This window comes from Microtus ochrogaster, unplaced genomic scaffold, assembly GCF_000317375.1.
Source record: "Microtus ochrogaster isolate Prairie Vole_2 unplaced genomic scaffold, MicOch1.0 UNK16, whole genome shotgun sequence".
Classification (NCBI taxonomy): domain Eukaryota; kingdom Metazoa; phylum Chordata; class Mammalia; order Rodentia; family Cricetidae; genus Microtus; species Microtus ochrogaster.
Genome location: NW_004949114.1, coordinates 925378 through 951114, shown reverse-complemented (window position 1 = coordinate 951114; position 25737 = coordinate 925378). Strand labels below are relative to the sequence as shown.

Here is a 25737-nt window from a genome sequence, read left to right as displayed (position 1 = left end):
CCTATCTTTCACTATTGACTGTTCATCTATTAAGACCATCAGGTGTTTTAGACAGGCACAGTAACACAGCTTCAAAAGTTAAACAAATATAGGATAAACGAAAGTCACACACCTGAAAAAAATATTCCCCAACAATCCTTAGTTCAATGAATTTAGATAAATTCTGTGGATCTTTTTATTTGGGAGAAAGGCCTCAGAAGTTAGAAAGGGGAAGTGAGAGTTTCTCAGTTTCTCTGAGTTCAAACTCCCTGACGTGTGGTGTGAATTTCTGTCCTGGCCATGGGTATCTGTGACCTGTGAGCGTCTGAGGGTATCAGTGGAAGTCTTCCTACTAGAAGCAAAGGTGACTCTGAGATGGTCACCCAGGCCCGCTCATTTGGTCTTTACGGTGGAGTATACAGTCTCTTCCTGGGGGTTCTCATGGACAGGCGGGCAGGCTGGTGTTCCTGGGGAGGTTGGGCTTGAGAGGGCAATGGAGGCATACACGATGTTGTTGTCCTGCGGGGGTGGGGGACAGGGCATTAGATAGCAGCAGTGCAGCTGAGGCTCCATAAAGCAGCAGCTGCAGCCTGAGTGTCCCCACACCTCTGACCTCCAACCTTCTGCCTCCATCAACACCCCTTAACTCCTTCAGACCTGAGTCTGAATTGCTTACCTTGGGGCTCTCTTTGGGGTCCATATGTTGTCCTAGAGAAAAAGGAACACAGAGTTCTGAAGTCAAGGTATGCGACAGGAAGGGAGACAGATGGCTGGGAGTTCCAAGCACGAAGTGAGGACCTTGGTTACTTGGGAGGGACAGGGTGAGGGAGGGACAGGCAAAAACATTGAGGGATTGCTTATGTAAGTGCGGGGTCTTGGGAGGAGAAGGCAGAGACAAGTGTGGAACAGGAAGCTGGCAGATTTTACCTTCGGGCTCAACTTGCTCACATTTCTCAGTGTTTTCAATGAGTTCCCTGCATGAGAACAAGATGGGCAACAGATTAGAGGCTGGACAAGAAAGAATTAAGACATTAGGTGCTTGGCTGGAGAGATGGCCCAGTTAGTAAAATGCTTATCACATAAACATGACGTCCTGACTTCAGACCCCAGCACCCACATAAAGCTGGATTCTGGAGAAGCAGAGACAGGCAGCGAAGTCCCTGGAATTCACAGGCCAGCCTGGACTAACAGATGAGCACTAGATTCAGTGTAAGACCCTGTCTCAGAAGATGAAGTAGAAGGCTGGAGAGATGATTCAGTTGGCAAAGTGCCTGCTTCCCAAACATGAAGACCCAAATTTAGATCTCCAAAGACTCATGTAAAAAATTCTGGGCACAGTCAGTCAGGCAGTGGTGATACATGCCTTTAAGCCCAGCACTCTGTGAGTTTGAGGCCAACCCGGTCTACAAAGTTTGTTCCAGGATAGCCAGGGATGTTTACAGAGAGAAACCCTGTCTCAAAAAAAAATAAACCAACAACAAAATACTCTGGGTACAATGTGCCTGGAGGGAGAGGTGGAGATGGGTGGATCCCTGAAGCTGTTGTCTGCACAGCCCAGCCAAACTGATGAGCTTCAGTTAGTGAGAGACCTTACTATAAAGGTCTCAGAATTAATATTAAATAAAGGTGAGAGAAACTGAGGAGAATCATAACATAGACCTTTCACCTCCACATACATGCACAAGTGCACACACAAACACAACATACATATAGGAACACAAAATATAATGGAGAGAAACTGAGAAAGAACACCGTTGATCTCTGCCTTTTATACACACGGGCACATGCGTACTGCACATATACACACACAATAACATGTAATAACACACGGGACTGGGCATGGTGGTGTATTTTCAGTGCTCAGGAGGTGGAGACAAGGGGACTCCTGATGTTCACTGGTCAAGCAACCAGGTCTAATAGGTGAGTTCCAGACCAGTGTGAGACCCTGTCTCAAAAAAAACAAAACAAAAACCCAAAACCCAAGTGGGGTCAGGTGAAATGTCTTAGTGGGTAAGACCATGCCTTTAAGACTGACAACCTGATGTCATCCCAGGGATCCACAAGGTGGAAGGAAAAAGGCAGCTCTCAGAAGTTGTCCTCTGTTTTCCACATGTGTGCCGTGACAAGCTCGTACTTACACATACATATATACACATGAACACAAATAAATAAAACGCAATAAAAATAATTATTTAAGGTGGATAACACCTGAGAACACACACATGTGCATGCACATGAGTGTCTGCGCACATGCATGCACACACTCGAGCACACATGCCCACACACTAGAAGCTGGTTCCCTTTGAGTGGTCTCTGCCATCCTCAATGACCACGATGGGCATGTTGGGTTTCGGCCTTCTCTGGAAGAGGAATGAGAGGCCATTGGTAAGGGGGCCTGGCCGAGGTCTCTCAACACTAGTTGAAGGTGAGTCATTGTAGGGAATCACCTTGGGCTGGGCAGGAACAGAGACTAGAAATAGGAAGAACCAATGCTATCTTCTCTCATCACCTTGATTAAAACTAGAAGTCAGAAAAATTTCAGGTCTTCTGGGTAGGTGCTCAGCCTAAGGTCGTGGAAGAAGGGACCTGAGATCAGACTGGAGGAAGGGCATCTGGCCAAAGAAGCCACGGGAGAGGAAAGAGGGAGAAGCTGGGGATGCAGTGTTGCTCTCAGAGTGCTTGTGTTAATTGACAAGGTCCTGGGTTCCATCCCCAGCCCCTCATAAACCAGGTGTGGTGTGATGCCTGTCATTCCAACAGTTGGGAGGTGAAAAGATCAGAAGTTCAAGGTCACCCTTGGCTTCATAGTCAGTTCAAGGCCAGCCAGGCCAATCTGAGACCCTTTCTCAGAAAAAATTTAGAGGGCTCAGAGCAGGCCATGTGCAGTAAGGAAAAGAAAAGACAGGAGAGAAGGGCAGAGAGGTTGGGAGGTGAAGAGAAAAGGGCAAAAGATGTGGAAGACCTAGAACAAAGGATTCCTGGGGAGCGGGGCTCACTGACCACAGAGAAAGGCAGAGGGAAGAAAGGGAAAGATGGGAGAGCTGGTGGGATCCAGGCAGATGTTCAAGGCTGAGAGGAGCCAGAGCCACAGAGAGGGAAGCCTAGGCAATGGAAGGAGAGAAGGAGAAAGACCCCATGAGGCCTGGGGTGGGGGCTGTTCTGGTAGGAGACTCCCTGAGACTCTGCTGCACCCCTTGTCAGTGTGTGAAGCTGGTGGCCCTGAAGAGCATGGCGTCATGGAGGACATGGAGGAAGCAGACAGGATGACTCAGGGGTGGGGAGATGTGCAGAGCCCTGTGTGCGGTTCTCCATTGCTCTTCTAATGCCATTTGAAGGGGCTGGAGAGATGGCTCAGTGGGCAAGACACTGGCTGCTCTTGCAGAGGACAGGATGGCGCTCACCTGGCTGGGGTTTTGGCTTCAGTCCTCTGGCCTGTGGGGGAAGAGACAGTGTCAGTGTGACATCCATGCTGATCGTCCATCTGTCCCTCAGCTGTCCTCTATGTTCAGAACCTTCAGAGGACAGGGGAGCAAAGAGACCGCCCCAGACAGCCAGAGAAGAGCCTGGACTACCTCTGCTGGGCTGTTGTCCCACACAGCACCCCTCCTGCAAATCCCTGCCAGGTCCAGGCCCCACCCCTGTCTCCTTTGTTCCTTCACCAACCTTGAGTTCCCCCTGACCCTGCACCTGTTTGCTTACTCTGTGTTCTCCCCATCTTCCTTTTTGTGTCCTTAGGAACCACCTCCTTCTGGATTGTATTTTACTCTACTGGTCTGCTTGTCTTGGTGCATACTGTGCTGTTTTAATTACTATAGGTTTTTAAAATTGCAACTTATTATTATATGGTAGTTACAGGTTTGTATGGAGGTCAGAGGGCAACTTTCGGGAATCAGTTCTCTCCACCATATGGCTCCCCTCTTGGACACCTTTTACCCCCTGAGAACTATTATTGTTTTCTTTTGTTTGAATTTTAAAATTACATGCACCTCTTTTGGGGTAATGCCCATGAGAGCAGATGCCTGTAGATTCAGGAGAGAGCTTCCGGTAGGCCTGGAGCTGGAGGTGCAGATGGTTGTAAACTGCCTGATGTGGGTGCTGGGAGCAAAACTCAGGTTCTCTGCAAGAACATTCAGTGCTCTTAACTGCTGAGCCATCCCTCCAGCCTCCTATTGCAACTTTAACCAAATTCTGGGATCAGGCAGTGGGAACACTCCATTATCGGTCATTTGTTTTTTGTTGCTGTTTGTTCTTGGTGCTTTTTCATCTCATTTTATCTTTGAGAACGCTTCCAAACTGGTGATGAATTCTCTTTTCAAGACTGCCATTGTCGTTTAGATGGGAATTTTATTGAGTTCACTATTTTTGTAGTATAGACATCTATTTTTTTAAGTCTTGTTATTTTTATTGTATGAATGTTTGCCTGTTTACATGTTTGTTTGCCACATGTTTACCTGGTCCCTGTGGCACTCAGAAGAGGAGTTCCAGGAGGCTGTGAGCCATTGTGTGGGTGGTAGGAATCAAACCCCAGTCCTCTGCAAAAACGGTCAGGGCTCTTAACCACAGAGCCGTATCTCCAACCCCCGATATAGACATCGTGACTAATTTTTCATTTTATGAATAAGATGTTTCCTTCTTACCTGCTTTTGCTTTCCTTCAATGTCACCCACTGTGTTTTGGAGAGCAACTTATTCAGCCCCTCAATTTGGGCTTTTCTTAAGTGTTTTACATCATAGTTATAGTTCTAAAGATTTGTTTTTATTTGTATGTGTGTATGTGTGTGTGAGGCATTGTGTGTGCCATCTGTGTCCCCAAGCCCACGGAGACCACTGGATGTCTGAAGCTAGACCTACAGATTGTGAGGGACACCACAGGGTCCTGGGAACTGAACTTGGGTCTCTGCAAGAGCAGCACATGTTCTCAACGCCTTAAGTTTTGGAACAACTCTCTATCCTTTCTCTTGTGACTTATAAATAAGCGTTTTTGTTTGTTTGGTTTTAGGGCAGTTCTATCAGATCCACACGGGCACTTCAAATCCATCCCAGACTCAGCTGCTCAGTCGGCCCCTGTGCAGGTCTGACTGAAGAATCTGAACCACAGGCTCACCTGTTTGAACCCTTGGTCATACTGGGGAGGTTATGGAACAGTTAGGTGGTTATAGAACACGCAGCCTTCTGAAAGAGGTGTGTGTCACTGGGGGTGTGTTTGAGAATGTAGCGTTCCTTCTCAGTTCCTTTTTCTCCGTGTTTTCTGCGTGTGGTTGAGATGTGACCGCTCAGCGTCCTGCTTCAGCTGCCCCGCCATTATTAACCTTGCTTTGGAGCCGCAAACGAGAATGACCTCTTCCTTCCACAAGGTACTTTTGATGGTGACATTTTTATCCCAGCAGAGGAAAGTGACCACCATTACACCCCCTCAGACAGACTTCCTCCTTCAGTCCCCATATGGCATGGTGGTTTCATCAAACTGTTTTTAACAAACAAAACTTGTTCCTGTTCTCTGGTCCCTGCGTCAGTCTAACCACTGAGTTTTTGTTTGTTTGAGATCTTCTGCACCCGAGGAGGACTTTGAATGCTGATCCTCCTGCCTGCACCTTCCACACACTGGACTTACAGACAGGCACTACCGCTTGGGCTAGTCTCAGAGTCTGAGAGCTTTTGCCTTGAAATTTTCCTGGTCCTGGCCATTCGTCTCCGTGTGCAGTTCCAGTGGCTGCCAATTTACCACTGGCTCAGCCTGGCACCTCCAGTCTGTCCAGCGCTGCTCAGGTGGCAGCACCGCCCTTCACCTCTCACAGACTCCTGAGACACGGTGACTCTCCAGCTGACATACTTCCATCCAGCCCCAGGGTTTCTCTCCTCGCTAGTGACTTATGTCAGAGGGCATTAGTGGCCACACATCCTGCTCCCTTTCCTCCCTCCTTCCTGGTTCAGGCTTGTGCAGTGAAACCACCCCCATCCTCAAAAAATAAAGAAAGAGCCCCCTTTGCTATTTAGAGCCTCTGCCATGTTGGTGGGGCCTGGCATCTCTTAGCCCCCCTGCCATGCTGCTGTCTACCTTTCTGATTGTCCGTGGCATTGATAACTCTTAGTAAACATCTTCCTCCCCAGTAACCTGTCTCAGTGACCCTCTTGAACCCCATCGGAGACCTTCCACACAAGCTGATGTCATCAGAGCAGGGCTCTGAGGTGGCCTCTTGGTTTTGCCTCTGGTACCAGAGGCCTGAGGACCTGACTTACAAGGTTCCCCCTGTCATCTCCTGCGTCCTCCACCAGCACCACACTACTCAAGAGTTCCTGACATGGCTTCCTTTCCTGGAAGGCAAGAGAGTGTCCTGCATGACTCCCAGCACATTCCTGGCTATTCTGTGGAAGGGAGAGGGATGAGATAAATTCTCATGGAGTCAAGATCCTCCTATTCCCACCCTGGTGCACAGAGACCATTGGCTGTCATTGTTTTTATTTTAATTGTATTATATTTATTCACTGTGTGTGTGTGTGTGTGTGTGTGTGTGTGTGTGTCTGAGAACAACATACAGAAGTCAGTTCTTTCCTTCAGCCCTGTGTGTTCTAGCATTTCCAGTGTCTTGACCTCCTGAGCCATCTCACTGCCTCTGGCTGTCATTATTTATTCTTTGACACTGTCTATAATTTTTCTTCCTCTGAGAGCTCCTCTACCCTCCTGTCTCTACTCTGACCATGTCTGTCAACATAACAGCTCCTTCTAAAATGACAATCAGTCCTTGGGACGCCTCCCCTATCACCCACAGTTTCAAGCCAGACTTTGGGAAGTGGAGCAATCAATACAGCTGAGCTGAGGCGACTTCCAGTCCCTTCTGCTTTCCCCTCCCCTGGCTCCTCCTGGGCAGCCCTTTCTCCTCTGATGAGGAAATGACCAAGTTGACAGAGAAGAACTGATTTTGTGACCGGACTGTGTGGTTCACAAACTGAACCCTCAGAGGCCTCACTTGGAGAACCAGCTTAAAGCAGATTCCCTGTGGGGTTAGCAGTGCAGGCCTGCAGTCAACCAAACTGAAACAACAGCAACAAAAAGACCCCAGCTACTCTAAGCAGAAGCCTCAGAGCTTGACTCTGGACTCAAGAGGAGGCCATCAGGGATCTGCCCTGGGGAGGCCGGAAGCCACACTTAGCTCCTCAAAGCTGTTTAAATTTAAAGACAGGGTCTCTCACTGGGACCCGAGGCTCAACAATTAGGCTAGTGTGACTAGTCATCAGCCTCGGGGATGATCTTGTCCCCCTGCTCAGCACTGGGACTACAAGGATTTTGGTGACAGATCCTCAAGCTTGCATGGCAAGCACTTTACTGACTGAGCCCTCACCTGAGCCCCAGGATCTGAGCTGTCAGCAATCCCCTTCGATGACTCTGGTGCAGATTGTCTTGTGGAAACACTCAGGAAGTGTGATGGGGATGCAGTCTGGACACTTACCTTTCCTCCTCTTCCACCTGAGGAACACCATCAATCCCAAAACCCCAGCCAGGAGTACAGCAGCAGCCACCGCCAACCCAACTGTGGTTCCCAGATCCAGGGTGTGATTTTCTCTGCTCATCTGACCTTCTGTGGCCATGAGGGTGTTTTTCGTGCGTGTAGAAGTTACAGTGCTGGGACTTGGAGAGGTGGTCCTGGGGGCTGGGAAGAGATAAAGGAAGTCAGCATGAACTTCCCCAGTAGGAGTGAAGATTCTAGAGATGCCTCTGCAGCACTCTTTGCCGTCAGACACTGAAGCAATGGACTCCAAGGAACTGGAGACACCCAAGGAGTCTCAAGCTGGGAGAAGGAAAAGGCAAAGCTTGGAGCCAGCCAGTAAAGAACTGATCTCCCAGAACGAGAGTTCACAGAGTTCTGACAGCTCCTCAGATCACCTTGCAGGAGAGACTGGAGACAGAGGATGATGGCTCACTGTGGGCGGGGCCACACCGGAACTGGGACTGCTTAGATATGCTTATGTCTTGTCTTCTATTTGAGCGTAAACATCAGGTCACGATGTGTCAAATCCCAAATACGGAGTCAGGGGTTGTCCTTGTTTCTCCTCCCAATCTGGTCAAGCTGAGCGCTGGAAGCTGTGACATCATACAGTTATTGCCCAGTCATCTTCTCAGGAGCAACTTATCAGAACCAAGGGATCCCCTAAGGGCTAAACCAAAGGCAAGGCTTTTAGGCATTATTGCTTTGTGAACAAAGTGGCTATCCTTTGCTGTAGATTTTTCACTGTAGCTGGCTTCCCTTCTGTTACATATTTGGGAGTTAATTCCCTAGTTCAGAACAGTTTCCCACTGCCAGGCCTTGTTTCAGTCTCCTAGGTAAGCGCAGAGATCTCCCTTCCTGCAATTATCTTTATCAGCAGGCATTTGGTCAGTGCTTAGGGTCCTGGCATAGAGGCTCACCTGCTCAAGCTGCTGCTCTGGTTTTACCCCACATAAAAGATTCTTACCTCCTATGCTCACCTTCACCTCGGTTCACTGATGACTTTAGTTCAGGACTCTCAAGGGCAGCAGGAGAAATAATGAACTGCAACCCAGAGAAAGACCCACAACACCAGGATCACAACGACTGATGACAGCGTAGCCCAGAAGCATAATTTAGAGGCCTGACTGTTTTCTTTGCTTAGAGCAGTGAGTCTAACTCCAGACCTAGATCATAGAACTGCATTGTCGGTATCCCGTCTCCTTTGGGGATGCGGGATGGGGAGCAGCTCTTAGAAGCTCACACAGGAAGACGGGAACATCCTCCTTTGGGGATGCTGAGGTTGAGATCGGGTGAGCAATGACAACTCTACTTCCTGGTAGGAACGTCCTCAGACGCTCATGTCATCCCTTACAAAGAGCAATCTCTAAGTCACACAGATCTAAACAGTCATTTTCTAGTAACAGTCCTTGTTAGAGCAGAAGTAGCCTGCCAGGGTGGACAAGGCTGCTCCTTAGACGTGAGTTATTGAACAAATTCTCACTGTCAGGCACGGTTTGCCTCCCTATGCGTTATCGGTGAGTGAGGTTCAAGCCCCCATCCCACACAGACTATTGTGATTGCTCTTGGTTGCCCACCCCAGCTAGATGGTAAGAACCTATTGCTGAAGACGGTGCTTGCTTTTGATGTAGATACGATGAAAATATATTGCAAAATGTATGAAATATTTAATCAAATACCACTAAATATCTTTTTGCCATTTGTTTAATGTGTGTGAGTAGTATGTGTCTGCTGAGTGTACATACATGCACCTATACACACAAGCACATGAGCACACACACACACACACACACACACACACACACGGAGGATAGAGATGTGCACATGAACATGCATGTAGGGAAAGAAGAGGATTCTGTGTCCTCTTACAACATTCTCCATCTCTTCCTCAGGGGCAGCTTCTCTCTGTGAAATGGGGGCTCAAGCATCAGCTAGACTGAAAAATATCAAACTCAGCAATCCTCCTGCCTCCACCTCCTTGGTGTCACAGCATATGCAGGGATATCCAGCTTCCTCCGTGGCTGATGGGATTTGAACTTTGGTCCTCACAATCACAAAGCCACTGCTCTTAGCCACTCTTAACATTTATTTAAAGATGGAGTCCATATAGCCCAGACTGGCCTTGAATTTGCTGTGTAGCTAATGACCTTAGACTCCTGATCTCTTCCCCTCCACGTTCTACTTGTATCACAGGTTTGCTCCACCTCATTTAAAAAAATCGGTTCTTATCTTACTGGTGGAACACACCTCTAATCCCAGCATTTGAGAGGCAGAGACAGGCAGATCTCTGGGAGTTCAAGGCCCATCTAGTCTACATAGCAAGTTCTGGGCCAGCTAGGGCTACATAGTGAGACCCTGCCTCAGGTATAAGTGTATGTAATGTACGATATATCATTTGAACTCAGCAATATGTGGTCCAGTGGCTTACAGAACATTCATTTTGTGGAGCAGCCACCACCACTATTCATTCCCAGACTTTTTTATATAACAAATTTCCTTTGCTGTCCTAATTTTGGCAGGGAGTGTAGGCAAACATGTGTGTATACATATATGTGTGTGTATCTATGCACATATATCTATACATATATATTACCTTCTTCCCAGAATGTCCCTAAACAACAAAACAAAACACAAAGTTGTTGGAAATGTCGGGGTTGAGTAATGACTGAGAAGGAAAGAGTCACTTCAGCCACTGTCATGGATAAGGTTAGAGTCACTAAGGAAGTGCAGTCCCGAGAGGAGACAAGGCAGGTCAGCAACTGCGGAGCTGACTCAGTCCAGAAAGCACTTGCCCTGTGCTCTGGTTAGTTATCGTGTCAATTTGACAAAGCTGTAGTTATCTGGGAAGAAGAACCTCAGCTGAGAAAATGCCTCCATCAGATTGCCCATAGGCAAGTCTGTAGGACATTTTCTTGATTTGATTGATGTGGGAGGGTCCATCTCACTGTGGGTGGCTCCATGTCTGGGCTGGTGGTCCTGGATGCTGTAATCACAGCAGGGTGAGCAAGCCAGAAAGCAGCCCTCCTCCATGGCTTCTGTTTCAGTTTCTGCTTCCAGGTTCCTACCTTAGGTGTTCCTTCCTGAGATATCACACACTTTCTTTGAAAGATAGGCCATGTGAGCCCCTGTAACCTCAACACCATGGGAGATGGGGACAAGAGGATCATTGCAGCTTTGTAGCCCTTCAGCCTAGCCCAAAACAGTGAGCTCCAGGTTCAGTGAGAGACCCTGCCTCAAGGGAATAAAGTCGGTCTTACTAGAGGAGGATTCCCAGTGCCGCACTCTGGCCTTCCCAAGCACAAAAATGTGGTATATGTGCACACACACACACATATAGACACACATGCAAATACATACATATATGCTTACACCATATGTACATGCATGGCCCATGAAATTAAGATAGAAGGAGGCAAACAATAGAGTGAACTCCAGCAGAGGTCATGTGTCTATAGTTGAGAGAGGCTTGAAGGTAAAGGGTCCTTGTGGGTTCTGTTGGTCACCAGCATGACCTGGGGCAGGGATTGAATTCTGCTGGTCTCCATGTCTCTCTCTGTATAATGACCATGAGAGTGCCCAGCAGTGGTGACAGGTGGCAGGGGCAATGGCCACACTGTGACTAGGCTGGGCCTGAGTGCACTCTGTGTGGAATCTGAAGTCACAGCTGCCACAGGGGAGGTGAAGCCACCAGAAGCCCTGATCATGGTGAGAACGTGAGGGAGAAGAGGGAACTGAGGGAGGGGAAAAAGAAACTGGGGCAGGGACCCAGAGGAGGAGGGGTATACATGGGGGCCAGAAGGTACCTTCTGTGGAGGGCACAATGAGGGCGCAGCTTTGAGAGAGATGCTATGGCTTACAGGTGATTATGGGGGAAAAAGAAAGGTAGAGCTCTGGAGAGTGGATAGAACACACCAGAGGAATCTGGGAAGGATCAGACTTGAAAGATCTCCAAAGACATCTATGGTATAAAAAAGCCATACCTTTTTTATGAACACGGGGCTGACCTGCGATGTGCTTCCTAGGGGTGATGGTGAGTTCGGTCCAACCAATTGGCTGCCACTGCTCTATGCCATGTTTTGTGTTCAGATGAACTCGGCAGAAGTATTTGTTCTGGTCCTTCTCCTTCAAGTCCAGGATTCTGAGGACTCCGGATGTCTGAGGCTGTGTCCAGTTCAGGATGAGCCGGTTCTTGAAATGCTTATGTGTGAAACCCGAGGAGGAGTTGTAGATAAATTCCCCATGGAAGTGCTGCCATCTCCAGAGAATCCTCATCTGTGGATCCTTTGCCAACTCCCAGGGGAAGTAGAAGGAGAAGGGGATCTCGATGGAGCCGCCCTTGACACCAGAGAGGCGTGCTGGTTGATTGACACCAAAGGATCTTTCTCTGCTGGATCCTGCTGAGTTCCCTGAGAAGGATGGAGAAGAATCTGAAGCCACTGTAGGGGATGGAAAGGACAACCCAGAGCTTCCCGAGTCTTCACTCCCAGGCAGGTGTAGGACTCAGGGAAGGACTTTCCCCATGTCCCACTGTTCTGTAGGGGACAGGATAGACAGGAAGACTTGAGCTGGACCCACTCTGAAGATGAGCTCTTTCTTGTGGCTCAGAGGACAGGCTGGTTCCTCTAGCAGTCACCTCTCCACAGGACAGCCCACTCTTCCCAGCCCCACTCCATGCTCCTGTGGTTAGGTCCCCAGTAGTGAGGTTCCCACCACTCACCAGCTTGCATGCAGGCTGCTGGGAGCAGCAGAAGCAGGATCCAAGTCATGGCCTGCATCTCTCCAGGAAGTGAGACCAGCAGAGACACCAGGAAGGAGAGGAGGCCCCGTGGAGGAACCCTGGGTGCTCAGGAGTCAGGAGAGAACTAGGGTAAAGTGACCCACATTTCCTGTGTCTTCTCATGTGGAGGACTAAGTGGGGACAGGACCTCCCCATCTCCACCTCCTTGTGGCCATCAACTTCCTTTATCATTCTGGCTTCTTCTTTCCTGTGTTGCAGAAGATCCACCCTTGTGCTCTTGAGCCCAGCCCCACTTTTTTTTTTTCCTGGAAGAAACAGTCTTGACCTCTGCATGCCGGGCTCTCCTCTCTTCCACCCTGACCTCCTGTCTCATGCAGTCTTTCCCATTCCCTATGCAGCTGCAATCACTGTTTCCTCAGCTCCCATTTCCTCCACTGCTGCCCTCCCCCCGGTCTGTTTCTCACTATGTCTCCCTCATGCTGGTTGTCTTTGTGTTTATCTCTCTTTCTCTAATTATCGCAATTGTTAAAGGATTGATCATTTTCTGCTCACCAGACACAGCGAGGCAGGAGGTGATGAGGAAACACATTCAGTCCCAGCCCTAGCTTGGTGCCCCCACCATCGTCTGCTCTTTGCACTCTTGCTGCCTGTCAGGGACTCCTCACAGCGCCCCTGGAAAACTAAGGCCCAGTGGACACTCTCGCCCTGGTGCTTGCTGCTGCTGAGTCTGTAACTTCCCTGTGCTTCCGGGTAAGTTATAGACTCGTCTCCCTCACCCTAACACTGACTCCAGAGCTACTCCAGTTTCTCAAGGAGCCTTCCTGCCTCCTACCACCCTTAACACACACTCAGAAGAGGAAACCAAAGGTCAGAGAAGCCCTGGCACATGTCACATGACTGCCACACGGCAGGCGACTGGACGTCAGTTCCGTCAAGTTCTTGTATTCTCACCCTCCACACTGACTTCCGGCTGCTCGGTGCAGCCTCCGAACTCCCCTCAAAGGCTACGGATCTGCTGCTGGGCTTCAGGGAGGCTGTTCCCACAGAACACTTCAGTGATTCCTTCTGGCTATGGCTGTTCTAGAACCTTCTTTGAATGCAGTGGGCAAAAAGCAGCAATGTGTCAGTCATGACATAATGCCTGGAACATCTCTGAGTGGACACAGCTGGTCCGTGAATAGTTAAGTCGTGAGATGTGGGGGCAGTGCCTGTGGTGTCCAAAGGGCTGGGTTTGTGGAGGTCATCCCACCCTTTCCCATAACAAGATGCCATCAGTTCCCTGAAGGGCAGGAAGATGTGTTTGTATCAGAGAGTGTGGCATTATTCTCTCTTAATGAGATGGGCAGAGGTGTCTTCCCATTTCCTTAGATTTCCTGGCATTGACTACCTTCTCCATGCTCCCCTCAGGTGACTATGCAGCCGCCTCTGTCATGTCTGCTTTCTCTGTCTTCCTCACCCCTTGCTAAGTTTCTAAAGGAAGGACTGGGCCAATGAGCTTGCCCTGTGCCAGCTGCTGATCTCCAGCATTTTTACACAACAGACTCTGGTTGATCCCTCAGGATCCCAGCTGCTTAGCCTCACTGCTGGCACCTGCTGGCCCCTCAATCCCAAATCATGGACTCTGTTCTAATTTCAAATCCTGGACCCAGTTGAATCTCATAGGGACCCTGCTGTGGGACGATTTTTGTCCAGCAGGCTGTAATCATTTTCCTTTAGTGAGAATCCAGTTTCCCCCAATAGCAGTGACTGGACCCTGCAGCCATGACACTTTTATAGGGGAGGGGCACTTTTCGTGGAAGAGCAGCCTGGGGCTGTCCAGTACCACACATGGGGCTTTTGCATACATGTGACCATGGGACTGCCAGGTTACAGTGTTAGAACCTGGCTGCCACACCGGATACAACATGAGTGTGCCCTGATCCACAGAAGAGTTAAGTAAATATAATTTTAAAAATTAAGGAGTGCATGGTGGCACACGCCTTCTTACTAGTATATGGGAGGCAGAGGCCAGAGGACATCTGTTAGCTTGAATCTAGCCTGGTCTGTAGATTGATTTCCAGACCAACCAGGAGTACATAGTGAGACCAACAAAAACAAAACAGATCTACAAAAACAAGAATAATAAAAAGCAAACAAAGAAACACAGAAAACAAACAAACAAAAACACAACTAACAAAACAAAATGTCCAAGGTACACAGTGTCTGGAGTAGTAAAGCCGGATGTTGCTCTCTAGCCTGTACAAGGATGAGCACACACTTACTTGCAAGCTCATATACTTGCATGTGATGGAGCACACATGCACACACACACCTCTCTCTCTCACACACTAACATGCAAGGCACCTCTCACAGCTGATCATCCTGCACCTGCCTACCGAGTCCTCATCCTGAGCAAACACGGCCAGAGCCAGGTTGTGAGCAACAGCGAAGCACAGAGTCCCCAGCTCCTGCAGGACCTTGTGAGAGACGCACGGGTAACAGCAACACAGTGCCCAGGCCGGGTCTCAGCGCTCCCAGTGCATGGGACTGCAGTTACTTCTGCTTCCGAGGAGAGGCCAGGATCAGAAGACAGAGCAGCCACGTCATGAAAATGGGGACTTTGTTCTGAAGAACCTTTGGGCCTGTGTGGAGAGGCGACAACGGGGAAGCGGAGAGGGGAGATGGGAGCCTGAGGTGAGATCAAAGGAACAAGGAAGTCAGAGGCATCAAACCAGAACCAGGGTGGCTCACCATGGGTGATGGGCAGTTGGGTCCCATCAATCGACCACCAAGTCTACAAGCCTTCTGTTGTGTTTACAGAAATACGTGGTCTAGTCCTTCTCCTGTAGGTCCAGGATTCTAGGGCTCCAGATGTCTGTGCAGATGCAGCATCCAAGCCTCACTTCCAGGCTTCATCTGACCTTGCCCTACTGTCTGGGATCTGTGGGTAAAAGTCAACCAATTGAAGAGTCTCTAAGACGGGCAGACCTTATTATACATGACATACGTCAGCTGCTAGACTCTAGAATTCTTAATATTTATTTATTTATTTATTTATTATGTTTTGGAGGCAGAGTTTCTCTGTAGCTTTGGTTCTGTTTGGAATTTGCTCTGTAGACCAGGCTGTCTTCAAATTTACAGAGATCCACCTGCCTGCCTAGTGCTTGGACTAAATGTATGTGCCACCACTGCCTGGCTAACCCCAGCATTTTTATACAACAGGTTCTGGTGGGGTCTATAAGTGCTCAACCTCACTGCTGCCACCTGAATCCCAAGGTATGGGCTCTGTTGTTACAAGTCCTGAACTCAGCTGGATCCCCACAGGGACCCTGCTGAGGGATGGTTTCTGTACAGGATGATGTGGCCAGTCTCCTGCAGTCTCCTCGTGTTCCCCCTGACAGCAGTGACAGGACCCTGCAGCCATGACACCTTCACAGAGGAGGGGCACTTTCTGTGGAAGAGCAGCCTGGGTCTGTGGTGTGCACACATGAGGCTTTTGTGCACATGTGACCATAGGGAGTGTCAGACTGCAGTATTAGAACGCGGCTGCTGCTCAGGCTATAGCACAAGTGTGCCCTGCACCCACAGAATCAATATGTGTAATTTAAAAAGTTAAATCCAAAGTGGGCTAGGCATGGTGGTGCATGCCTTTAATTGCAGCTTTGGGGAGGCAGAGGCAGAGGCAAACGTGAGTGGATCTCAGTGAGTTTGAGGCTATCCTGGTCTATTTATCAAGTTCCAGGCCAGCAATGGCTATGTAGATTTTATCTCATAAAACCAAAACAAACAAAAGAACAAACAAAGAAATAAATCCAAGGTGAATGTGTCCCGAGTAGTAATGCCTGAGGTTGTCTGCAGGCCTCCACATAGGTGAGCACGCATGTGCATACATGTGCACCTGAATACGACACAGACATATCATGCAGAGAGACACCCAGAGCTGATGTGCCCAACATGTATACCCAGTCCTCATCCTGAGTAAACACGGCCTCCAGAGATCAGTCTCTGTGATTCTTCAGACTCCAGTTCCTGATCATGTCCCCAACATTCAGACCCTGATTTTATACCCAGCTGTGTTTTCCCATGACAGTGATAGCAGACAATAGACTCAACCCTTCCTATTTCTGTCCGACACATCCAACTCCAAAAACTTCCCTCAAATAACACAGTGAAGGGCAGATTGGCCCCACCCCAGCAGACAACTCATAGATGAACACTGTCCATCTGTCCATCCGTCACATCATCCACTCTCCCTTTCCTTGAGTTTTTATCCCCACTAGCATCTAAGAGCACCCAGAAGGAACCCAGAGTAGCTGCTCAGACTGGGTCCCGAGAGAGTTGAAGGGATGCTAGAGAGAGGGTGGAGGATGATGACCTGTGGTGTAGGCAGGACACTCAGGCTGCACTAGGACATCACAGTAGCACAGTAGCCCTGCCCCCATCTGAACCCTCTTTTCTCCTCTTGATGACATCAACATCTGTCATTTGCTTCCCAACCTCAGTGTGAGCACCTCCCTGCACCCCTGTAGAGGGGAGCCCCAAGAAGAGACTCTACACCATGTCCTAAAATCTAGTGAGTGGGGCTGGGTGACCAGATCAGTCCCCTACTCCTCTGGATGAAGTCTTCCAGGTTCTGCAGATAGCCAAGGCAGAGGAAGGAACTCACATGCCATTGAGTTTGAGGTCACAGAAACTGAGAAGCTCTCAATTTCCTCTTCAACTTTCTATATTGCTTAAATGAAACTATTAATAGTTACAAAATTTATTTCAGTGAATCTAAAGAAAAACTGGTCACATCTTCAAGTTCTTTGTCTCCAACCAAAGTGAACTAATGGATGACCTGCCTCCATGACCTTTCTGCTGTTTGCGTTTCAGTTAGCTTTGCTTTGTTGGTTTCAATACAGAGTCATATGTAGCCCAGGCTGGCTTCAGACTCTATAGGTACTAATGATAGCTTCTAATTCATAACTTTGCTATCTCTACTGTCAGTCATTGGGATTACAGGCTTATGCCACCATGCCCAGATTCCTCTGGTGCTTTTTGTTACTGAATGGCTCTAAACCCTAAAGAGTGATAGCCCGGCTAGACCCCATGTCTGCTCCCATTCGAACATCATGTTCCCTTCTCCCTGAGGGAATTTTATGTAAATGATATTGAGAATGGTGTATCTGTGTAAGCCTTTGCTGTGGGCCCCTTTGTTGTTCCTTCCTTTTGAACAATGGAAACTGACATGACAAGTCACATGACCATTGGAATACCATGCATGAGGCCCCTTCTCTGTGCCCAGCTCCCTGGAGGGAGGTGATAGTGAATTAACCATACTGTAGATGATTGGGCAGATGGTCATCATGGCAGCCTGCTTGTGTGAACACCTCAGGGATGCTCAGGGGAGACACCACCCCAGCTGCCAAGATCACTGTGACCACGGCTGCTGCTGAGTTCAGTCTCAGAGGCTTGGATCCAGTTACCCCACAGCAGACATCTCACAGCTGCCCCAGGAGACTCTACTTTAGTCATGAGAAGCCTTGGTGACTTCTCCATCACCCCACCTAGCTTCAGTCACTCCCATGGGGATGGGACAGTTTTCCAATGACTCAGCAAAGGCCTCTGATTGATACACATTTGAAGCTAGTCACTGATGGAATAAGAGCTGCATCTATGCAGGGCTCTGATTGGTGGATCTGAATCATGCATGCCTGTCTTAGGATTTCTATTGCTGTCAAGAGACACCATGAGCATGGCAACTCCTATGAAGGAAATAATTTGGGGTGGCTCCAGTTTCAGATGTTTAGTCCATTATCTTCATGGTGGGACATGGTAGCATGCAGGCAGATACAGTGCTGGAGCAGAAGCTGAGAGTTATTCATTTGAATGCACAAGAAACAGGAAGTAAACTGTATCTATCCTGAGCATAGACTGAGCATAGGTGACCTGAGATCCCACCCCCACAATGGCACACTTCCTCAAACAAGGCCACACCTACTCCAACAAAGCTATGCCTCCTAATAGTGCCACTCCCTATGGGCATATGGGGGCCAACTACATCCGCACTGCCAAATGCCCATGCACCACCTCTGGCTGTGAAAGCAGCCTGGATTTCGTCCTTATGGGTCAGTGTGGATGCTGTCCTTATGTCCCAGCATGCTCTTTGGTAGATGCTGACACCCTGCCTAACAAATGTTGAGACAGACTGGACTTGGGAAGGAATTCTTGTCCTAGGGGAGACGCCAGGGGTCAGAATATCAACATGGCAGGAAATAAGGAAAGCGAGTGTTTGTAGATGGGCCTGTGAGGAAAGGAAGCCCAGCAGGGGACCCAATCAAATCATAGTCTGTCATCTGAGGAGGGGCATGGAGAGTTCAGGGGGTGTGGCCGAGATGACTGTCCAGGGAGAACAGGAGAGAGGAAAAGGGTTCTTATGCAGTGGCTATCAGTTATCAGTGGACCTTGTTATCTGCTTCTCTCTGTGTTTCTGTTCCTGGACACAATCTGCTACTCTCTAAGGTCTCATGTTTGTGTGTTGGGCTGCATTAAGAGAGACATGAGATCATGTCTGGGAGGAAGACATTTATTAAAAATGTTATTAACTCCATGGACAGATTAGAAACAGCACAGTTGGGATCCCAGGACAAAAGACAGACAGATTGACCTGGGTTCTGAGGAAAGGAAGTCAGACCTTACACGGCAGAAGTGGGGTTCTCTTCTTGTACCTGTCCATGGACTGATGTTTCACAGCACAGGCCTGCAGCCCTGCTCTCTGATTCCCAGGCCATGGTCAGGGAAGGACTGGAGACACAGGTTGTGTGGCCACCAATCCCTACTTTGATGGGAACTCACCACCCTGGTGAGTGATGCTGGCCCCTGGAGTTCTGTCAGCTGGGGACTAACAGACAGTGCTGTGCCTAGGAAGGAGAGGGCAGATTTCCATAGTCAGTTTTCTACTTGCACAATTTGTGTCCCCAAAATGAACTCAGGCCACTGGGCTTGGCTGCAGACACCTATTCCCACTGAGCTCTCTCTTTGCTCCCCACTTTCCTTTTGTCCTATAATACGTAATTATGAAATACTTTATTTAAAGTAAATTTGGAAAATGTTATGACCAAGATTTATCCCCTGGAGTCACACACATTATTTTTTGTGACATGGTCTCTCATTGGTCAGGAACTCAGCAATTAGGCTAGACTAGCTGGATGGACAGCTCCATGACTCTGGCTGTCCCCTTTGTCCAGGGCTAGGTTTACAAGTTCCTGTCACCTACCTGTCTTATAATGCAGGTGCTCCCAGTCAGACTCAGGTCCTCCTGCTCATGTGCACAGTTTTCCTCACTCAATCATCTCTCCAGCTCCCTTGCATGCCTCTCATAACAAACTTCCCCAAACAGCCCCTCACCTGCTCCCTGGGATGACAGCTGCTCACCTGGCTGGGTTTCAGCTTTAGTCTGCTGGCCTGTAGGAGAAGAGCCAGTGTCAGTGTGGCAGCCATGCTGATCCTCTGTCTGCCTCTCAGCTGTTCTCTGTGTTCAGACAACATTAGGGGCCCAGGACAGCAAACAGCTCTGTAGCAGCCAATCAGGGACAGGTCTGAAAGTCCCCAGGACCTGAGACCAGTCCTCAGCTGTCCTTCTGCACAGCACAGCCAATCAGAGGACAGCTCTCCTGTCCACTGCCCCTTGTCCATGTCCTTCTCCCTTTGCTTCCTTCCCCTGCCTTGAACTCATGTCCCTTCCCTGCTCTCCCTGCTCTGCACTCACCAGGCCTCCCTTGTGTCTCCCTGGAACCTGGCTTCTGGCTTTCCAGTAGTGCAGCTGCTGCTCCCTGCAGATTCAGTCTCAGGGTTCAAATCCCAGTCAGATCTGCTGCCCCACAGACTGCTGCTCTCCACCTCTCAGCTGCTCTTCTTATCTATTGCAGGGCTGAGCCCTTCTGAAAACCAGGCCCTGCATGTTCAAGTCTGTGTTTCTGGGCTTTCCAATACACTCCACTATCTGTTTATCTCTGTTCCTGTCCTGTAGTCTTCTTACCATGGATTTAAGTCTGTTCTGAATCTGGTCCACACTGCCTTTGTTTTATGTGTGTACAAGGTCTTGTGGAATCCAGGTTCACCTTCAACTTTCTATGTAGCTTCAGATGAGCTTGTACTCTTAATTCCTGCATGCGCTTCCCAATGCTGGAATTAGGGTGGCTCCTACTGTGTCCCCATGTTTGTTTCTTAGAATCCTTTGGATTTTAGAAGACAAATCATTTGTCTTTACAAAAAAGCAAGTGGGATTTGAACAGAGATGGCATTGATTTTTAGGCTGCTTTGCATTATAAGGAGTTATTGTATAAATGTTTCCATTATGCAAATGTCCATATATATTTCAGTATTTGTCTACATTTTATAAATTTATGTCATGCAGTACATACATGTATGTGTACATTTGCATACGTGCACACACTGTGGGTGGTGGAGGACAACCTTGGGTATCATCCTGCAGGAGCTGTCCTCTATGCTTTTCGGGACAGGTCTGCCCTTGGCTTGGGGTTCCCTGATTGGGCAAGCCTGGCAGCATAGTGACCCTCATGGATCCTATCGTCTCTTCCTGTCCAGTATCTGCCAATGTAGTCAACTTTATCTGTGAATCCTGGGGATGGAACCCATGTCCTTGTGTTTGTGGGTTAAGCTCTTTACCAACTGAGCCATCTTCCAGCTGCTCTGTAATTTCTTTCAGCAGTGTGTCGTTTTTAGGGTCCAAATATTTGACCTCTTATGGTATAAGTTCTTCCCAGACATGTTCTTTTCTCCTGTGGGTTTATTGCACACCATGTCCTCCTTTTTGTATAGATACCATATTACCAACTCAAACAGATCTCTGTCTTCATGGTCTCACCTCCTGTGAGATGCTGTCCCTGCAGGCTGCTCAACCTCAGACCTTGTTTAGCAGCCAGGGCTCTTTCCAAATGAGCAGTTAGCTCCTGGGGCTCCTGCATGCCCCTTGAATTCCTTGGGAGCAGGCTGTGTTCATCTGCACTTGATCCTCTAATTTCCAGCTGGGACTCTAAGGAATTAGGAGCAGATTCCGTCCTGGGTGGGTTCAGCCTCCTTTCTGTCCTTCTGTTCCCTATTCTCTGCCCTGCACAAGTTTCCTGTGCTGGCTGTTCTTGGCTGTGAACTGGACTGTATCTGGAATGAGCTATAATGCAGACACAGAGGACACACTTGGGATCTGAATCTTAAGGGAGGAAGACAGCATGCATTGGATCCAGACCATGTGGCTGGAAGGCACACCTTTCACCTTCTGTTTTAAGCCAGTGTAAGGACAATGGAAGAAGGAAGGGTGTTCTTCACCTGCTTGTCCTCACCTCTGTCACACATTCATTTCTGTCTTCGGGATCCCAGTAGAGCAGCTGAGACACCCAGCCTCGTGGACGGAGCAGCTACTGGGTTCTTGGTCTTTCCTTTCACAACTAGTCATTGTTGGACGGCAGCCATAAGTCATTCCAATAAATTCATATATATATATATATATGCACATATATATGTACACATACATATAAATACATTCCATAAAAGTTCCGTTACTCTAGAGAACCCTGACTAATACACATACCTATCTCCATGTCCCACAACTGAGAAAACTCAGAGGTAAGCTCAGGTGAGGCCCTGTCCTGGACCACTCACCTTTTCTTCCACCAGAGGAAGATCATCATCACATAGACGGGGGTTATGAGCACAGCCGTGGCCACCACCACCCCGACCGTGGCTCCCAGGTTCACAAGAGAAGGATTCCTATGGCCCTCTGTGTCCTCCAGTCCAGCCGTGGTGACTGCAGAGGTGATGATGGAGGGGCTCTTCGTGATGGTTCTGACTGCTGGGGAGAGATGAGGAGTCAGCAGATCCTCCCTGGATGAGGAGGGATGGGGTGAGGGTCACATCTGTCTCCTCTGTGGGAGGTGGGATGTGGAGCAGCTGTTAGAAGTTCACAGAGGGGAACACATGCTGAAGACTGAGACTCCAGGAGTTAGTGCACACCTCCACCTGTCCTGGCTGTGTGTCCTCAGATTTACATTTAGTCACAGGTAATTAAATCATAGAAACACAGTTGTTTTGGTCATAAATGCATGGAACAAGCACATGTCTCAGTCTGTATCGTGATTGCTCTCAGGAAATTTAGACCCCGAGTTGATCCCTAGAATCCATTTGAAGAGCCTGGAGAGCTGGGCATGGCCTTTAATATTAGCCCTAGAGGCAGAGGCAGGCAGATCTATGTGAGTTAAAGCCAGCCTGTCTCTGTATATTTAGTTCCACACCAAACAGAGTTGAGTGAGTTGTGTCCCAGTAAAAGGAGGCGGAGACAGGCATGTCCCTGGGGCTCACTGGTTAGCCAGCCCTATCTATCTACTTGGTAAACTTGAAGCTAGTGAGAGACTCTGTCTCAGAAAATAGGGAATGGCTCCTGAATGTTTCCTCTTAGCTTCTGAATGCATATGAAGAATTGTCAGCGATTACACAATACATACAGACATACACACATACATACAGACAGACAGACAAACAGACACATGTGAATTAACAGACCCTCATGATCACACACCCAAAATACACAAAATGTAAAACAGAAAATATATAATTTTGATTGTAGGTGTCCAGCTCAGTACAGGGCAGCATATATTCATCTGCTCTGCAATCCCCAGTAAGGTCAGTTCCTACACTTATCTATTTGGAAACAGTAGACCTACAGTTCCCAGCCTGTGGTTTGCTACCCCCCACAGTGGTAGAATAACATGATAACATGCAATCATATATTTACAGTATGATTCATAACAGTAGCAAAATTATAGTTATGAAGCAGCAATAAAAATAATGGGGGGAGGTTTCACCACAACATGAGGAACTATATTAAAGGGTGACTCCATTAAGAAGGTTGAGAATCACTACTGTAGACCCAAGAAGCCTCTCCTTTCTCTTCCATCCCTGAGCCCTGGCAGCTGTGGTTAGACATTACATCAGGTCAACATGGCAGCTATAGAGACTGCACAAGAACTGTGCTGTGGGCGCCCTGTCACAGGTTGGCTTTAATCCAGTCAACAGCCACTTCTGGGTGTGGTGGCACAGGCCTTTATCTCAGCACTTGGGAGACAGAAGTAACAGGTTTCTGTGAGTTCCAGAACAACCAGCGCTACATGGTGAGACCCTGTCTAATAAAAACCAAAACACACACACACACACACAATATATATATATATATATATGAACAGAGCAAGGTTGTGGTCAACGAAAAAGCACATAGATTTCCCAGCTCCTGCAGGGCCATTTAAAGGGTGCAGGGGTAACAGCAGCATAGAGTTCCATCCAGTGTTCCCAGTGCTGGGTCTGCAGTTACTTCTGCTTCAGAGGAGAGGCAAGGATCAGAAGACAGAGCAGCCACATCATGAAAATGGGGGCATTAGTTCCCAAGACCGTTGGGGCTTGTGTGGGCGAGGTAAGGGCTAGAGGGCAAGGAAGGGGAGAGGGGAGTTGGGAAGTGGAGACCCTATAAGGGAGTTGTAGGGAGAATTCCCACAGATTTACACCTGGTTTGACTCCAGAGTGTTAGCACCTCACCTTAATCTGCCTTTTGTGACTGCTACATTTTGTCCCCTGTCCTCTCTATGTGATCCTTGCCTGAAATTTTTCTGAAGGTGCAAAGCCTATGTAAATTTGGTTGAATCAGTGCTCAGAACACCTCAGGTATTTTTCATCTGAGGATTTGGGCAGCTTAGATGAGAGGTGTTGGGGTGCAGAAATCATCTTGCTAAAGGATGTAAGTTGGAGAACACTAAATGGGTCCTCCCTATGCTACAGGGGTTCAGTCTGAAGACAGGAAACCCCGGCAGCTAAAAGGGTTCGAATCATTCCTGAGGTGCCTTATCTCTTGATTTCCTGAACCAAAGAGTGGGTAGGAAGAGGTGAGGGATGTGTCCTGGGAGCTAGGACAGGAAATAGGGAACTGTGGTGACAGATGTCAGTTTACAGTTGGATTGTAGGACACCAGGAACATCCCGTGGGCACCTACTGCTTGTTCTGGGCTTAGGTTGGAGCTGTGTGGAGATGCTCCATACAGGGACTAATTGGAGCCCTGACACAGGACCAAGTGAGTCAGCTACATTCTGGAGAAGTCAATCCACCTCAAAGTCACGGGGAAGGGGAAAGTGACCTGAACTGCAGGGTTAGTTTGGCCAGAAAGGGGGTGAACTAGAGGGAAGGCCTCATGCTGAGACCTAGAGTGAGTTGGGGTTCCATCTGAGCAGAGGATGACAGACAGGTCAGAGGAGACAGCAAAGACTCGTCGCAACCACAGTGGAAAGATCCTGTGTCAGAGCCAAGGAAAAGGAATTTGAAACCAAGGTTAGAATTGTGGAGCCTGAGGTGACAACTAGGGGACAAGGAAGCCAGCGGCATCAAAGCCTGAGCCGGGGTGGCTCACCAGGAGTGACGGTGAGTTGGGTCCCATTGATCGACTGAAAACTCTCCATGTGATTTGTTGTTTTCAGATGAACTCGGCAGAAGTACACTGTCTGGTCCTTCTCCTTCAAGTTCAGGATTCTGAGGACTCCTGATGTCTGAGGCTGTGTCCAGTTCAGGATGAGCCGGTCCTTGAAATGCTCATGGATGAAACCCGAGGAAGAGTTGTAGATATATTCCCCATGGTAGTGCTTCCATCTCCAGAAAATCCTCATCTGTGGATCCTTTGCCAACTCCCAGGGGAAATAGAAGAAGAAGGGGATCTCGATGGAGCCGCCCTGGACACCAGAGATGCGTGTTGGCTGACCAAATCCATAAAGCTTTTCTCTGTTGGATTCTGCTGTGTTCCCTGAGAGGGATGGGGAGAATCTGAAGCCACTTCAGGGATGGAATGGACAGCCCAGAGCTTCCTGAGCCATCACCCATAGAAAGGTGTGGGAGACAGGAGAGGACTGTCCCTATGTCCCACTGTCCCATATGAGACAGGACAGATGGGGGAAAGGTTGGGCTGGGCCAAGTCTGAGGATGTGCTTTCTCTTGGGGCACAGAGGACAGGTTGGCTCATAGAGCAGTCACCTCTCCACATGCCAGCCGACTCTTCCCAGACCCACTCACCCCTCCTGTGGTTAAGTCCCCAGTAGTGAGGTCCCCACCACTCACCAGCTTGCAGGCAGGCTGCTGGCAGCAGCAGAAGCAGGACCCAGGCCATGTCCAGAATCCCTCCAGGAAGTGAGACCAGCAGACCCATCAGGAGGGAGAACAGGTCCTGTGGAGGGTCCCTGGGGTGGTCAGGATTCAGAAGACAATCAGAATAAAAATGACCCCATCCCCTGAGCTGTATGTGGAGGACTGAGTGGGGGCAGGACCTCCCCATCTCCACCTCCTGTGGCCAGCAACTTCCTTTATCATTCTGGCTTCTTCTTTCCCATGTTGCACAAGATCTGCCCTTGTGGTCACTGAGAAGGTGACTGTGCCCTTGAGCCCAGCCCCCATTTTTGGCTGGAAGATGCAGCCTTGACCTCTGCATGCCGGGCTCTCCTCTCTTCCACCCTGACCTCCTGTCTCATGCAGTCTTTCC

General features: G+C 48.8%; 2 protein-coding genes across 3 annotated transcripts; both read right to left on the bottom strand.

Moving 5' to 3' along the window:
* Positions 1-372: 372 nt before the first annotated feature.
* LOC101986240 (paired immunoglobulin-like type 2 receptor alpha) lies at positions 373-14954 on the bottom strand. Its single transcript, XM_026789221.1, has 9 exons — positions 14928-14954; positions 14565-14653; positions 12177-12295; positions 11464-11865; positions 7424-7624; positions 3381-3411; positions 907-953; positions 656-687; positions 373-498 (listed from the first exon to the last, which is right to left on the bottom strand). The coding sequence occupies exons 1-9, from the start codon at positions 14952-14954 to the stop codon at positions 373-375; spliced, it is 1074 nt and encodes a 357-aa protein (XP_026645022.1).
* Positions 14955-18730: 3776 nt separating this feature from the next.
* LOC101985951 (paired immunoglobulin-like type 2 receptor beta) lies at positions 18731-25533 on the bottom strand. 2 transcript variants are annotated; one of them, XM_013353760.1, is made up of 5 exons: positions 25320-25533; positions 24622-25008; positions 21837-22026; positions 19566-19622; positions 18731-19078 (listed from the first exon to the last, which is right to left on the bottom strand). In XM_013353760.1, exons 1-4 carry the CDS (start codon positions 25531-25533, stop codon positions 19610-19612), a joined length of 804 nt encoding a protein of 267 aa, XP_013209214.1. In that variant the 3' UTR covers positions 18731-19078; positions 19566-19609. The 2 variants fall into 2 exon arrangements, with proteins under 2 accessions (XP_013209214.1, XP_013209215.1); XM_013353761.1 differs by lacking the exons at positions 18731-19078; positions 19566-19622 and having other exon boundaries at positions 21833-22023.
* Between the last annotated feature and the right edge of the window lie 204 nt (positions 25534-25737).